The sequence below is a fragment of the Stegodyphus dumicola genome, chromosome 8, assembly GCF_044657685.1.
Source record: "Stegodyphus dumicola isolate Sdum_Otavi_A_Nest chromosome 8, ASM4465768v1".
NCBI classification, from domain to species: domain Eukaryota; kingdom Metazoa; phylum Arthropoda; class Arachnida; order Araneae; family Eresidae; genus Stegodyphus; species Stegodyphus dumicola.
Genome location: NC_140775.1, coordinates 37,262,732 through 37,279,448, shown reverse-complemented (window position 1 = coordinate 37,279,448; position 16,717 = coordinate 37,262,732). Strand labels below are relative to the sequence as shown.

The 16,717-nt window shown below is 33.7% G+C and overlaps 1 protein-coding gene across 2 annotated transcripts in view; it reads right to left on the bottom strand.

Annotated features, from left to right (window-relative positions):
• LOC118198726 (protein O-mannosyl-transferase Tmtc3-like) overlaps window positions 1-16,717 on the bottom strand; it is a 268,461-nt gene that overhangs the window by 189,853 nt on the left and 61,891 nt on the right. For both annotated transcript variants that reach the window (XM_085821740.1, XM_085821741.1), the window contains exon 4: window positions 3,103-3,184. In XM_085821740.1, the coding sequence (XP_085677866.1) occupies window positions 3,103-3,184 (82 nt within the window). The remainder of the gene's footprint in view (window positions 1-3,102; window positions 3,185-16,717) is intronic.

Here is a 16,717-nt window from a genome sequence, read left to right as displayed (position 1 = left end):
ATAATTTGATTTAAAAAGATAAGAAAATTATAGGTTCCACCTATCTTGAGCACCCGAAAAAAAGTGAAAAAAAAAAGAACCGATCGTAATCTCATCGGAATCGTTTCCTGGACTTTTTTCTCCCTAGCCTACGATGCGTGAAATTGAATCAAAAATCTTTCCCGATGTCATTACAGGCATTCCATCGGCTAAGGTTTCATGGATTTGAAGAATTTCTTTCGTTGGAGTTAGAAACAGAAAGAATATTAGCAGTTTTAGAGAAGAATTATATATTTTCGTTAGTGGTATGAATATTTGTTTGTATTTAATTCGTATCATTAAGCGGCATTATTACAACTGATCCATCGGATTTCAAAACGTTGTATTTCTAAATTACAGTAAATACCAAAATGAGTAGCTTATGAAAATGAAGTAAGAATCATTCAAATTCTAATCCCAGTACTAAAAATGTTTGATCTGCGCACATTTCGTTATACGATACATGTTCAAATTTATTGTATATCTGTCTACATGCAAATCTGTTTACATCAAATTTCCTTTCTGTTTAATGTCATGTAATCGCCGAAAAATGTAGGAAGAACCAGACCTACACCTTCGGTTTTGGGCTAGTCAGTTTTCACTGTACCTTCCAGGCAGACAGAATTGTAAATATAGTTTTCAAAACTCTCACGTTTGGCCAAGAAACTAGCATATTTCAGTTTGACGACATGTTGGTACTATTTCGTAAAATCCCTTAAAATTTGATTAGGCATATAGCCCTCAAAAACTTTGCGATGCTAAAATAAAGCATGCCAAACCAACCTTCAAATTTGGCGATTTTTGAATGTTAACGAATAATTCTTATTTTAAATTCTTTAGGATCAATAGAAGTGGAGTTAATAGAAAACTTTGAAACTCATCTTCTGCTGCTTTCTTTCTGGTGTACTCCTCTAAGAAAACCTGAATTACGTTGATTAGAAAATTAAGTAAACAGCAACTTTGCGTTGTATTTTTGGCAGAAATTGGCACTCCAATGCGAATGTGCAACTATCATTGGCTTGTCTTAATTTTTTGTTATCTGTTTTATTTATGTTCTGTTAAAAATCTCCTAAGCCTGAAACGTGTCTGATTTTATATCTAACAGAAGTTAACGATGGTTGGGGGACAATACTTGGTAACCGTTAGTAGTGCCTTAGTATGCCCCTCCATCTCCAACTGAAATAAAAGACGATGATTGACATTTAAACTCTATTTACTTTCGTTCTACATTTTCCAGTGATATTGCTTCCGATGTTTTTGAATTTTCAATTTGAATTTACAACAATTTTAAGCAAGATGATTAGGATTAGTGAGGGAAAAGTTAATTCTGTCTAGCATTGATCACAGAATTATGGTCATCTTTGACGCAAAATTTCCAAATATATATACGTGATAACTTCTTTAATTTACTGGATTGAATACAACTGGTTACTATAAATACTAAAAAAATTGAAGAGGCATTTTTAGACGAATATCTTTTTTTGTCTTTGTGTCGGTGTAGAAAAGACTATCACAAAGACTGAAGACTTACCAAGTAACTGAAACTAGACATACCGGTGTGATAGCTCAACGACTTTGTTAATTATTATTTCATATAGACCCAGGTTCTAGTTGATGAATAAAACACCCGAACTTTGCCATTTGCTATGAACATACAGTTTATGCGGCCCTTCTGCATTAATAACAGTACATTAATGTAACAGTATAAATATAATACAGTACAAAGGTATTGTAGTACAGGCATAAAAAAGCAGGATGATCGGACTATAGTAGTATATATAGACTATAGTATTTTCCTCACATTGCGAAAGAAAGACGCTGCCTACAGCTATCTAACTTTGAAATTTCAATTTTAATGTTCCCCACTCGAACATGCGCACCTGGAAGACCGAATTTTAAATTTCGAATTTGTTTTATTATTTATTTCATAGTTTGTAAAACTTAACTAAATTTTTAATTAACAAAGATTTGAAAGTGAGCAGTGGCAACACTGTGTGGAATAAAATACTTTTATATCTCCAGCATGCGAGACTGTCTATCGAGAATTCTAAACATATGCTGTTTTTTAATATTTTGTGATTTTGCTGTTGAATTGAATTTACGTGGCATAAGCTCGAAGAACGTGGTATTTAATAAACGAAGTTAACACTTGAAAAGTTAATAAAATGACAAAAAAAATATTTTTGTTAGATATCTTACTAAGAAAACTGAATATTGATGTGGTAAACTAAGAAAAGATTGAAAATATATGCCACACCATTTAACATAAAGAACTACAGAAAGATTAAACTATATGCCACACCATTTAACATTGCATTCGGAATTTTAAACATATACTGTTATGCAGCTTAAAAGTTTGTGATTTTGTTCTTGAAATGTATGTGGCATAAGTACGAAGAAAACAATGCTTACGATAAAGTTAAAATAAAGGGTGGGTTAGTAAGCGTGAGTATACGAGAAGACGGGTAGACTACGAGCCCAGTGAGAGGGTAAAAAATCTTAACAAACCGTCTTGAGCGACCGCTAATAATATCTGAAATCTCTGTTTTTTTTTTTTTTTTTTTTTTTTTTTTTTTTTTATGTGCATTATTTATTTTCCTCATTATGGCGATAAATCCACAGAAATCGTTTTTGCACTGAAGTGTCTGCTTGAATAATTTGCTGATTTATATCATAGATCTTTACTTATTTACATTTTTAGGGCAATAAATCTTAGGTGATGCATTTTGCTATATCGTAACATGTAAATTTTGCTGTATATTATGATACAAGTGATTGACATATGACATACGGTTGCTATAAATATAAGAAAATAAGAAATCAATAGAAAGCAGCCGCCGGTGAGAACAGCCCAACGTTTCAGAAAAAAAAATGCAGCAAAAATTGAAAATATTCCAACCATAGATAATTTTTATCGTCATATTAATACAAATAATATGTACTACATTACCCCTTTTCCAAGATCGGGGCAAAATCTTCAAAGCATATACATATGAAACCCCGGGAACGTTACATACATGTGCTGAGAATTTTATACGGAATACTATTATACAGACGAATGATGTTAAAGCTAGTAATACTTACCGCTTCTGTATGCAGAGGGTGGACGGCAAAAAGCATGGCAGCAACAAATGCTGTTCGTTCTGGCACTATAATAGCACACATCCTAAGAGAAGAATATAAAAATGTATCAATAATATTCTTGAAAAATTATTGTTCAAAATGAAACTTGTCCATAAGCACTAAGAAGTTTGTTCATATCTTCGATTTCTATTCATTACTCAATATTAGCAGTAGATTAAAATATAAAATCTTAACCGCATGGATTACTCTTTTATCTCTGTTAACCATAAACTCTGCTGAATTAAACTTCAATGCCAGCTGAATTGATATGGGTGAGCATAAGTTTGTTGTCATCCTTTTCTCGTATAAACCTTTATAAAATTATCCGTTAATTCTCACATGCTGACCTTAAAACATTCCCATACCTACTTAGGCAAAGCTCTTATCGGATTAGCGAAGTGTTAAAAGTGGCAATGCACCATTACATTGGCTAACGGAAATTGAATAAACAAGGCGATTCAATGGATTTTCAAAAACGCTATAAGGTATTTCTCCCGCCTTCTTAGCATGACTTTGTTGTGTAGTAGTCTGCACGCTGGGAGAGTATTCCACAGGTCCGTGGTTTGATTCCCAGCAAGGGCGTTGCTCTTTTTTCATCACTCCTGCTTTAAAAATAACCTAATGGTTCTACAGTGGCGCCCTGAACTAAAGGGTGGTGAATGATGATTCTTCACCACAAGGATTTGGCGACTGGGTTCCCTAAACGACAATCGTCCTTTAAAAGGGGGAGTATATAAGGTATTTCTCCCGCCTTCCTTAGCATGCCTTCGTAGTGTAGTGCTCTGAACGCTGTACGCGTATTCCAGAAGTCCGTGATTCGATTCCCGCTGAGAGTCGTTGCTCATTTTTCCTCACTTCTGCTTTAAAAGTAACCTAATGACTCTAGAAGGCAAATTATAAATATTAGCGTACTATAACAGCAAATTCATGAGCTTTTTTATGCTCGATAGTAGCTGATGTGCCGGGTACTTCTTTCACATCTATGGCAAATGCGTACCTAGACTATATATAAATGCAAGATAAGTCTACCATCAACTGACGTTATGGTCTCTAAAAGCAATTCTTGCAAGTTCCTAAACCCTTATCGTTGGCATGTTTTTACTGCAATAAACAAGAATCACTTTCCAACAACTGACCGGCTGTTCAAGCGCTGATACCTAGACGCGTGCCAAAAAAGTAAGCGATGTTCTTTGCATCGTACTAGCTTTGACAGCTAAAGATCTATTTGAAGATCCTTGAAGATGCCAATCAAGTTACACACTTTTCTTGGATGGCAGGACGTCATCACTAAGTATCTACAAACTGATAAAATGTCGCTAGTTCTAATGAAGCGCGATATAACTATTTCTAACAAAGGAATATGTACATGTTTGGTGTTATTGGACAATCTTACAATGTGATAATCTCTAGACAGCTGGTAGAAGTATGATGGTGAATACAATATCTTTAGTTGGCGTCGCTTTAGGCTATATTGGGAGAAATCGAAGAATTTCCTATTCGATATAAATTGTAAAAAGACATCATTAACATTCTGCGGCAAATTTATGCTACAGGTTCTGAAAACTTCCAATAAGATAATATGCTGCCACATCGGTCACGGGAGGGATGCATCGTGAAAAAACCTCCAAAGATCTTAAAACTGAATTCAACTGAGCATATCTGAGGTTTGAATAGTGAACTATTCATGAATAGGATCCACGATTATTCCACTTAACAGAACTGTGGACTTCTTTTCAGATTACATCACTTTCAGTATTTGCAAAATATTTCCAATCACGCGAGAATCTTTATAACGTAGCGAACAGAAGCTGTAATCAAAGCCAAAGGTAGGCTTCTGAAAAAGGTGGGCTATTTCTTCTAGCATTTCATTTTATATTTTCATTACATACTTTTATTGTAAATTAGTATACGTACATATTAGTTTTCAGAAGATTTTAAGTTCCAAAACACTGTGTTTAAAGTTACTGGCAAGTGAATAATTTAATAGAACTTAAAATACTACTAAATTAAACTTGCTGATTTGGTAAAATACATTCTTATGTTTGGCGAAATACTTTCAACATGATGACAACGAAAACATTTCCGAATATTTAACATCTTCTCTTCCAGCGTGTCATATATGATACATACTCAATTTTCTTCCCTTAGCCGATCATAATAAATGTGTTACGGAAGTGAAGTGTCAAAGACCCACCGTATCATTTTATATACGCAGAAATGGAGCTTTTGTCTGACATTTTAAATACGCTTAAATTATGTCAGAATGCTGCGAAACCTTATTGAATGAAATCGCTTAAATATTACCCTTGTTGTTACGAATATTATTTATTATTTTACTTTACGAATGAAAACCTGCGAGGCTTAGCATGCGCGTTCAGAATTTAGAAACGTTTCACGTAGTAAAGGACATAAAATTTTATATGTAAATATGACAATAAGATTTAACAGACACATATTTAAATTCATAAGATTTTTACTTTATTATTGACCTGAAATAATTTAAATATGCTAATACAATCATTATCCCTAATATTGCACATGAGTTCATTTTAAAAAATTTTACTTTAATTATAAGTATTAGAATTTTCTGTTTATATTACAAGAAATAACATATGCAAGAACGAAATATTTCGCTAAAAAAAAGAGACTTAATTACAAAACACGCTCGTGCACCACAGCGACTTTCAACGTTTCGATCGTACAGTGGGAGACTTAATTTTTTGACGCAGGCAGCAAAAGGGTTGATTAAGAAGCAGCAATCATATTTATAGGCAAATCAGTGAGAGGAACAAAAAGTAAACGAATATAGCGCCATCGTCAAGTAGATAATAGTTAAATTTGAAAAAAACTGCGATATTATGATTTTAAAGGCAAGGGAAGAAATGATTTGCAATAATATTGGAAGGATCTGAAATAAACATACTTTTTAATTTAGAAGGTATTTCTCCCGCCTTCGCACGCTGAAAGCGGATTGATTCCAGAGGCGCGGATCGATTCCCGGCGAAAGCGGATGCTCATTTTTCAATCTTGCTTGTTTCCAAAAATACCTAATGTCTCTACAGTGGCGCCCGAACTAAAAGGGTGTTGGATGATGATTCTCCACACCCAGGATTTGGCGACTGAGTCCCCTAAAACCTCAGTCGCCCTTTAAAAGGGGGAGTAGATAAGGTATTTCTTCTGCCTTCTTGGCATGCCTTCGTGGTGTGGAGGTCTGCACGGTAGGCGCGTATTCCAGAGGTTCGCGGTTCGATTCCCGGGGAAAGCGGTTGCTCATTTTCAATTTTGGCTGCTTCCAAAAATACCTAATGTCTCTACAAATTAATTATATATCTTGTTTATTTTGACATGCATTTGCGTAATTAGTTTGATTTGATGAATTTGTGTTCGAATTTTCCTCATAGTTACGATTCTTTGCAAGGTTTCCAATACATATTTATACAAGACTAGTACAAAGTTTTGAAACCATACAAAGTTAAGCTCTGTAGAATCCGTGCAGTTTTATAGTTGATAGATGGATAAATAAAATGAAGACAATATTCAGTCTTACCTCCCTGATATATGAACTGCAAAATGTATAAAATGCCTCCAGAAGGCAGTGCTGTGCAAAATGGGAAAAACCCGGAGTGTGTTCTCGCTTTGGAGAAGTGAGAGTTCCCGCCTTTGTGGCGAAGGTGTTGAAACAATTGTAGAGATGTGAGATAAAGCTACCGTCCTACACTTTATAAGAGTTTTCGAGTTATTGAGAAGTTGTGATTTATAATATGAACTTTCAGACAAGGTTATTAATATTATTTCTAACAGCGAAACGTCTTCTTTGATGAGAAGACAAAGTTTTTTTAAGCCTAATCAATGACCATAAAAGAAAACATTTAAAATTTCACAGATTCTGCAGACGTTAAACTATCAGGTCATTTTCTCACATATCAACAAAATTCGTTCTCCGATTTTTAAAGATTCCCTTTTCAACTTTGTTTCACAATTCTTGGAAACTTTATAGCATGTCTTGTCAGTGTAGTTTGAGATATATCGGTCAAACTAAAAGAATGGTGATATTTCGGACCAAGGAACACGCATCTTATACCCAAAAAGGAGAAATAAAGAAACCTTCGATAACAAATTTAGCTGGAAATTTATTCACAGTTTTGATTTGTTTGTGCTAAAATAAAGCTTCTTCAGTTGGCAAACTGGTTTTTCTTGACTTTTTTCACATTAGCAAAAATTAGATAATAACATAAATTTAATTCATTCTTTTCTAACGCCTCCAGAGTTCTAATATCGTAATGTTTCATGTTTCATTGTCATTTTTCTCAACAGATGGCGCTACATTCGATTTTACTTTATTACGCCTATTGCTTTCCAAATAAAATATGCTCCTCACATTTTGAAAAACTGTTTTTGTTCCAGAAGAAGAAGGACCTCTTTCTGATCGCCATCAAACTCGATAGAGTTTTATTCAAAATCTGCGCCAAAACAAATTTCTGCTTTGTCTAATTTTACATCGGCGTGTGTCTCTTGCAATATGAGATGAACCTATGTTTGATCATCCTCAAAACTGATAGAGTTTTACTAAAAGTCTATGCAGATTGGAAGTTGGTTTTTTTTCTCCTTTCAGATTTTTTAAGTAATCGATCTTTTTGAATTTATCAAACATATTTTTGCTCCTGACAAAGAAGAGCCTATGTCTGATCACCCTTGAAATCAATTACATTTTATTCAAAATCTCTGCTAATCTGTCGTTACTGTTTCACCTAATTTTAATTTCTACAATGAACCATTTAGCTATGGAAGGACTTCGAGGAATTTTTGCTCATTATACTTCTGCTTTACTACCAGAATTTGTTTAGTATTTTTCTTAATAATGCATGCAGATAAGACTTAATGAATCTCGATACATAGTGTTTCGTATAATCGAGGTTCTACTGGAGGAAAAGGCAATCAGTTTTTTTTTAATTGAAACTAATAAGGTATATATTTCTTAAAATGTAACCATTGCCTTTACCTCCAAGTACAGTTCAGCAGCATTAGAACTTATGTTTCCACATATATCCATTAAATATGAATTCCCGAAAGTATATAGATACTTCCGAAAATAAGACTAAGTTTCAAAGTAGTACATCGAAATTTATCATATTGTAAAAGGGGTCGTTTGCATGCTACAGATATCGGAATTCTGTACACCAGATATAGATCCAAAAGAGGAAAATTTAGAACTTTTGAATGACCTGATCGATATGCTTGTAGCTCTCGAAATGACATCCATTTCTGTGTCTCCAGCTTAACAAGGGGGAATTTTTATCATTATGTATTTTTAGCTTTTCCATTGGAAATGGTTAGGTTGTTCAGAAAAACCGATATCATATTGAATTTTTATTTTCTTTTTTTGTTTATGTCTGTGATAAATATCATACTAGTAAATGGGAATTTAATCACTAAGCGCTTTTATTACAAAAAAGATATGTAAAAAAAACTACTTTAAATCATTCAATATTTATTACTATACAGCATAATATATTCAATATTTATTGATTTAGCAATAAAAAAGTGTGCTAAAAATAAGAAATAATAATATAAAAAAATGACGCAGTTGACAAACATTGACAAATGGATTAAAGCCGAAACAATTACACATACCTGTCACTTGAATGTTAATTTTCTTCCGAATTTTCAGCGTTACACAAATGCATTACAATTGCTTTGAATTATTAAGTGTTTTCTGATGTTTTCGAAAGTGAAACACCTTCTCTTGTCAGTAAACAACTTTTTTTTTATCATCAGAAGCTTTTATCGACATCTATCGCAGTTACTGGAGCATACTTGCAAAAAACTGCATCACTTATCGTTAACTCTTTCTCAATTTTTAAAAAATGGGCTTCTCCTGTTTTACCAACGGCCGATAGGCTAACATGTTGAACACTGATAGCTCTGTCCAGGGTTCGAACACCAGCGAACGTACAGACTGCATGGCCGTTTTCATGGTTTTCTCCGTGTGTAACGTATGTAGAACCACTTTCGCAAAGAAAGTCTTCCACGAAGCCATCCCTTTCCTCAGGCAAAGAGACCTCGTGTGTTTCGCAGCAAACAAATAAACCAAAGCAAACCATACTTATCAAGATGAGGGATATTTTGCGCATAGTTTGCAAGCTACAGTTTTTAAGAGAAAATGTATTTAATTTAGCAGACGCAATATTGAAACTTTGACTTTTATTAAAAGGTCAATTAATTTATCAGTGTAATTTATTGCATCGACAGGTTCCACATTTTGCTCTTGTAAGGACTTAAGGGGACTCATACGCCTTAAAACCCATAAGATGTTCGAATAGGTGACTGTTGCAAAGAATTGGGCTAACTTATTTTTTTAAAGCAATTACTACCAACTTTTTACAGCTGACTACATAATATAGCTGCTTTCTGAAATAGTAATCAGAAAGTTTGTGCTGCCACAAATAGTTTTATAATTTAATCCGCTTTCTGACAACATTTTTCGTCCTTTTTCCAACTTGCGCGCACAGTTTAAAACATTCTGTTCCATAATTTAATTCCATATTTAATATATAGCTTTTACAACATTTGGAAACTACTGTGAACCTAAAATTCTAAGAATTTCATGTTAAATTTTTATTTTATTTTGAGTTGAGTTTATAGAATGTATTTTATTAAAAAAATTTGTAATGTTTTCGTCCATAAAATTTTTCAATATTCATCAAATTGTTGGTTCAGTTAGAGAATAGTGCACATATAAAGAATTCCATCCAATTTCAAGTATGTACCATTAGCCATTTTTAAAATATCATGCGCGCAAGGTGGAAAAATGGCGGAATATTTTGTCACAAAGAGGATTAAATTACAAAAATATTTGTGGCAACACAAACTCTCTGCTTACTAGTTTCCAAAGCAGCTATATTATGTAGTCAGCAGTAAAAGGTTGGAAGCAATTGCTTTTAAAATAAATAAAATATTCCAATTCTTGCAACAGTCACATATTCGAAGATCATGAGGGGTTTAAGGTGTAAAAGTTGGACTTAGGATGTTGGAAATGGATCTGATGCGCGCAAGAGTTCCTTCAGTTTTTTCTTGGTTGGGGGTATTGCATGAAACACATGAAGGTCATAGTCAACCTGCGAAACACTTCAAGACTTGAACCGTAAGCCTATTCATAACAAACACTTAACAATAAAAATAATTTCATTTGGATTCTAGCAAATTGGGGAGGATTTATACCAGTAAATCAGTAATTCTCAAACTTTTTATTCCAAGCACCTCTTTCACCATTGCTAGAAGACCCTACCCTCTCCGCTTCTTTACAAAACTTAAAAAGTGCACATGCATTTATTTCTATTTAGGTCATTTTTAATACTTTTCTTATAAATTAAGCAAGAAAAAGGTATAGAAAATATTGACAAATACCGAAACTTGAATAACAGTTTTTTTTTTATATTCATAAACTAAAATTGAATATTTAACAGCTAAATAAAAGGTTGACCGCCTCCACCCCCCTGAAAATAGTAAATTCCTGTGCCGTTGAGCACATCTATATTAAATAAATCAGACTATCTTCCACTGTCATAAAAAAAATTACATTTAATTTAAAATGAACTTAATTTAATTTAAAAACCAGTTTTTAAATCTTTGACATATGAACATTTGTTTTTTTAACACAGAATTGAATGATCAGAGAAACACTAAAAAAGAAAAATATTTTTTGAAAAAGATAACTACTGCTTGAACACATTTAAAAGCAGAAAAACATATAAAAAGTTCTACAATTTGCATAGATTTAATGAGTATATTTATATTTTATTTTTTGATGCAGAAAATAGTAGACACAAAGAACAAAAATTGGAAATTTTGCAACGCAAATTATTGAATACTAGAAAATTACTTATCACTAATCGTAACCATGAGAGCTTTATTTATTTATTATACTAACGGTATAAAATAACACTTATTGCAAAATTGTTTTTAAGAACAATTAAATTATTTATAAATGATTGAAAATTCTTAAATTTTACCGATCAGCAACAATTTCTTGTCTTCATTTAAGTGGAATAAAAGATGCTAAATGAAACCAATAGCACATTCTGAGATGTTTTATTAAGCATTATTGGAAATCTCTTTGGCTCTTTCTTTTTGAATTTATTTAGTGCATATACATACTATAGTTGTTTCCTAATTTTGTGATTTATTCATTTTAATTGTCTATTTAAGCGACATATTTCCTACAAATAAACAAGGATATGAATTATTTTTGCTTAATAAAGATGAGGAACACGTGTCACTGTTCCCTTGAAACGCAAACAAACCTGTTTTGCTTTGAAATTCAGTTTAGCCCAATTTTGACTCGAAGAATATGTTACTTACGTTGAACAAAAACAGCAAAGCATGTATTGAAACTTTGAAGGAGTTAATATTGTGATCTTAACAATAAACCAGAACAATAAACCAGAACTTTTTAAAGTTACCCATTTATACACTGCGAAAAAAATGGGACAGTTCTATACCCCTGAATGTAACTTTCATGTACCAAGTAATAAGTGCTGTTTCTTTTTATATCAAATATATTGTATACTAGAAATTCCAAACACTTCCTTCTTACCACAGTTTTCTTTCATTAATTTTTAAGTACGTAGATTAAATTAGTATATGACGCAATCTTTTACCATTAAAGAAGAAAAATACTTTAAAGTTGAATTTTCTAATTTCTTTCGGCGCAAAAAGCTTTCTAAAAATACACATTTCTATTCGCTCAGAGTGTAATTTATGGAAGATTATACGATTTCAAGTTTTTTACTTAAATCGCATCTCAGTTTCTTTTAATCTAATTTAAACATAAAATACATTTTTCTTTTCTGTGGCATTTGAAATAACAGTGTGTTAATATTATTTTCAACTTCTTCTCTAAGTCTTCGTAAGCGCATTGCTCTGAAATATGCGTGTATACTTAGAGAGGGAAAAACGTATAATACGTTTATGTATCCTAAAATATGAGTATAATCTCGAAGCATTCTAGCTGGCATATGCTTCATATTTTTACGATTTACAGCCACGGACACTTGTTTTGCGTAATTTTTTAAATTGAAATCCCACTTTAATGTTTCTTGTGTATGGCTTTCTACTAATTATCTTCAAAAACTATACTGAACGCCTAATTTGCTTCAATGCGGAAAAGATAAAACTGTAAAAATTACGAGCAGGTATATCTAGTTCTATATCCATATCTATCTGTGACCTGATCCTGTTTGTTGAGGAATGTTGTTAACAATAAACCAGAACTTTTTAAAGTTACCCATTTATACACTGCGAAAAAAATGGGACAGTTCTATATCAACGTTCTACCGAGCCGGTTGACGAAACCTCAACTTGTGTTTCTCATATCTCTAAAGCGTGTTTCATTTATCACTCTGTTAAAATTATTTGAAGGGATGAACAATGACTTTTTTTTCCGCTCGTCTACAATGAAAAAAAGGAAAGGAAAATAGGTTACCATAAATTCAGAAGTTCGCCAAGTTAATTATTCTTCGCGTAAACTGAAAAAAATGCACCAAGATAAATTTTTGAATTTCTCAGTAAATTTCAAAGTTTTTTCCAAAGTTTACAAAATTTAATACACAATAATAATAATAATGATAATAATAGGTACTTTTCCGTTTCGCCGGCGTAAATCTCGCCAAGCAATCTTTATTGGCGACAACACACAGTGTACGCATAAAAAATGTTAGTTCTAAGAAATTTTTAGTTTGAAGGTTATGAACATTTTAATAGCGCTTACAATTATGTAAAAAGACAATAAATTTGTAAAAAGACATTAATTTAAGAATTTATATGCTTTCATGGTACAACATCCTGATTCGCCGTTTCTTATCACGTGACCCCAAGTGACCTTATCTCATACCAGTTTAAATGCGAGAATTATTTCAATTCGTACGAATAGCTTACTCCGAAATTATTTAAAATCGCAGTGCTTTACTTCGCTAGTGCATTTTCATTATAATTGATGAATTTAACCCTTGACTTTGCCTTTTCAATATTTTCGCCTTCGGGTGAGTGGTGTGATTGCATCGTAATTCACTTAATTACCGCGAATGGCCTTAGGATATAAAATTGAACTATCTGGGTAAAACTTCTATGTAATTGTATGCCAGTATTGAAAGAAACAATCAATCTGATAAGAAATGGCTGCGACTTGCTTTGAAAATGAGGCGTAAAAGATTACCAGCGAGGATATTTCGTTTGGTATCGGTTGTAAGTTTTTGATGATTTTATGGCTTGCGCTGGCAAAATGGAAAAGTACTTAATATTAATAATAATTTAGGCATAATATGAGCCGTAGAATCGAAATACGGAAAACAATTGGCATATCATTTCAGAAATCACGATCACACCAAAGTGGTGGCATTTGCGGACGACGCCATATTCGTAGTCTGTGGGAGAACACGTGATGAGCTTCAGAGGAACATCAATGAAAGAGCTTCTTCCCAAATTATGCAGTACCAAGCGCCTTACCATCTCGGACACTAAATCAAAATACCTGGTAATCCACAAGCCGGTGCAGACGGTCGTCCGAAATCCGGTGATAAAACTCAGGGTTCACAATTAAAAGGATAAAAGAACTGAGGCTTCTGAGCCTCACAATAGACGAGAAACTCACCTGGATCCCGCATCTAAAAGGTGGTTAGACTGAAGATCCACGCTGTCGCCAAAAATCTAAAGAGGATGAAAGGAGCAGATTGGGGTCTCCGACCGCACATCTTGAAAATCTTGTACTGTACCGTAATTGAAAAAATAGCAACCTACACAGCAGCAGTCTGGGCGACTCCAATGAGCTCCAGGAAACTGAAAGTCCTAAGCAGCATACAAAGACCTTATGCACTTTCCATTACAAAGGCAACGATGGCGGCAGTAGTGCTCGCGGGCATAGTGCCCCTTCACATTAAAGCGGAACAAGAGGCAGCGATTACGCAAGTCACCTTATTAAGGCAGCATTCTTTTTACAGGGGACAGCATTATATCCCTGCATACTTTGAAGAAAAAAGAACAGTACGACTAGTTCAAACCGCAGAATAGGCAGAGGAGTGCATGCGCATACCGACCACATCGCCTGCAGAGAGGATAACTCAAAAGTATGCATTTATACAGATGGCTCGAAGCTTGGCAACCAGTGGGGTGCAGCTTCTTCGCCAAGAGGCAAGGGGATACACTCGCAGCATGGAAAGGGAAACTGAAAGGAAACAACTCTGTTTTCCAGGCAGAAGCAGCAGCCCAGAAACATGCGCTGTCTTATGCAGCCACTAACAGCCAAAAATTCTTTTCGCATTTACACCGACAGCCAATCGGCATCTTTGCAATAAAGAATCCTTATCATCCCAGCCCACTTATTGCAGAAATCCAAGCACTCCTGAGAGCTAGATCGTCGGCATCTCCACTCCACATACCTTGGATTAAAACTCATTTTGGGCACCAGGGAAATGAGAAGGCGGACTTCCTCGCAAAGCAAACCGCGCAGAACATAGATGCGCAGCAAATACAGGTGCTGCTTCCCAAAAGCAGCATTGAAAGGACGACGGATACCGCTCTGCAATATCTGTAGAGTTCAAGAAATTTTATTATTATACGTATTAATTTATCGTCCCTGCGTTGACTGTTATAATAGTGCATTTTTAATGTATAATGTAATACGATGTATTACTATTGTGGTAATTCAACATAGTAACAGCAAGTTTTGATGTAAGTAACTTTATATTGAATAATAAGCATCGTTATTGCAGGAAACCGCAATACCCGTTTTCCACCATCTGCCCCTGTTTGCAATATTCTTTTTCTGGACAGTTGCGGACAGTACGATACCCGAATAGTCAGTGAAAGCCGCCCGGGTGTCCGGACCCTGCTCTCACCTGTCACCTGTTATTTCAGAAAAAGTCCGATTTTGTGTCAAAATATCTATATTAGAACAATGCTGTATATAAATCTAATATTTATTATAAGTTGCGCTTTCGAGACATGAAAAAGCAATTTGAATTTCGTCAATAGGCCCAGTAGAACGGGAGGTAGAGAATTCCAATTTTTTCCCGCAGTGTACATTGATATCATTGCCATTTTTTATGGAATCTTTCAAGATACTCTTTTCATTATAGTAGGATTTCTACAGATGTCTGGATATTACTTTCTATATGGTTTAAGCGAAGTTCATCACATGCTGCAAAGAGTGTTTGGCACTCTTTGCAGCATGTGAGGCTTTTATGATGATAGTGTGCAGCATAGCAGTCATTACACTGCATACTATCATCATAAACTACTGCAAATAGTAGACAAAAATACCCGCACAGTTGAAATAATAAATAAACCATATTTATTTTATTTCATAAAGGAAAATTTAAAAAATAAAAAATGCGTTTAACACAAATTGTAAAAAAAAGTCCTTATTCAACTTCAGTATCTACTGTTATCAAATATGGATATTAGCAAAATAAAAAAATGCAATTCAACTAACACAAATAAAAATATAATGAAATGCAATAACAACATCAGCTGCCACTAATATTTAGTGGAGACACCCCTATCCCTTTATAACGCCTGCACCACGACTGGACATTAATACGTAAAATTAATTTTCGGATATGTTCAAGCGGTATTTCAAGGTACCAGACTTGGATAAGTGCTTTTCTTAGCTTTCTCAGGGAACTCGGGTTTCTTGTTCAAGACTTTCCGGCTCATCTGGTTAGGTGTGCAATCGAACTTAAATCCTGACTCTTACCAGGCCATATCGAGGTACTGATGTTATGTATTAATTGTTATTATTTTCAAGCTTTATTTACTTACTTAATTGAGTTTTGATCAGTAATTGAAGTTATTAATTTTTTGCTTTAGTTGTTTAAATTTGGTTTTAAGTTTAAACTGTAACTTTTTATAAACTTTAAATTTAGGTCTGGTTGCTTTAAAAGTTTTCTTAAGTTGAAGTTGTTTATTTTAATTTGAATGTAGGGACTTACGTTTCTTGTTTTTGTAATTTTGTGGTTTTTGACCCTTAAGGTTGTTTAACTTTTAATATTTCAAAGTTTTATTGCTGAACTTTTGGTATGTAAATTTAATTTTTTTAATTTTATTTGAGGTAACTTAATTTTTACCCCTCTTTCTATTAAAGTTAATCGAATTCATATTTTCTGACTGGTGGGAAGGTAAATCAATTGTAAAAGAAACTCAGTCTGGATAATGAGTGTGTATACTTAATTTCTTCTGTAGAAACAATTTATATGGTGTTGATATTCTAATGAACTTAATTGTTAAATAATAGTTTAATTTTTGCTGCACTAAATTCGTTTATTGTGTTGAAAAACTATTCACTGGCTCTGTAATTTTTCACATCCAAAGTTGTCGGCTGAGAATTTGTTTCTCAGAATTCCTTATCTGGAGTTTTCTGCACCCCGAAATTCTTCTGCCAAGAGTTTTAACACATGTTCTGAGGACTGCATCATCTGGAGTTTTTACTTAAACGTGACCCTGTTTGCTGTGACATCTCTAGCATAGAAATGTTCTATGGGAAGATTGTTTTCGGGAGTGAAAAGTCGTCGAATAGGTTCCTCGC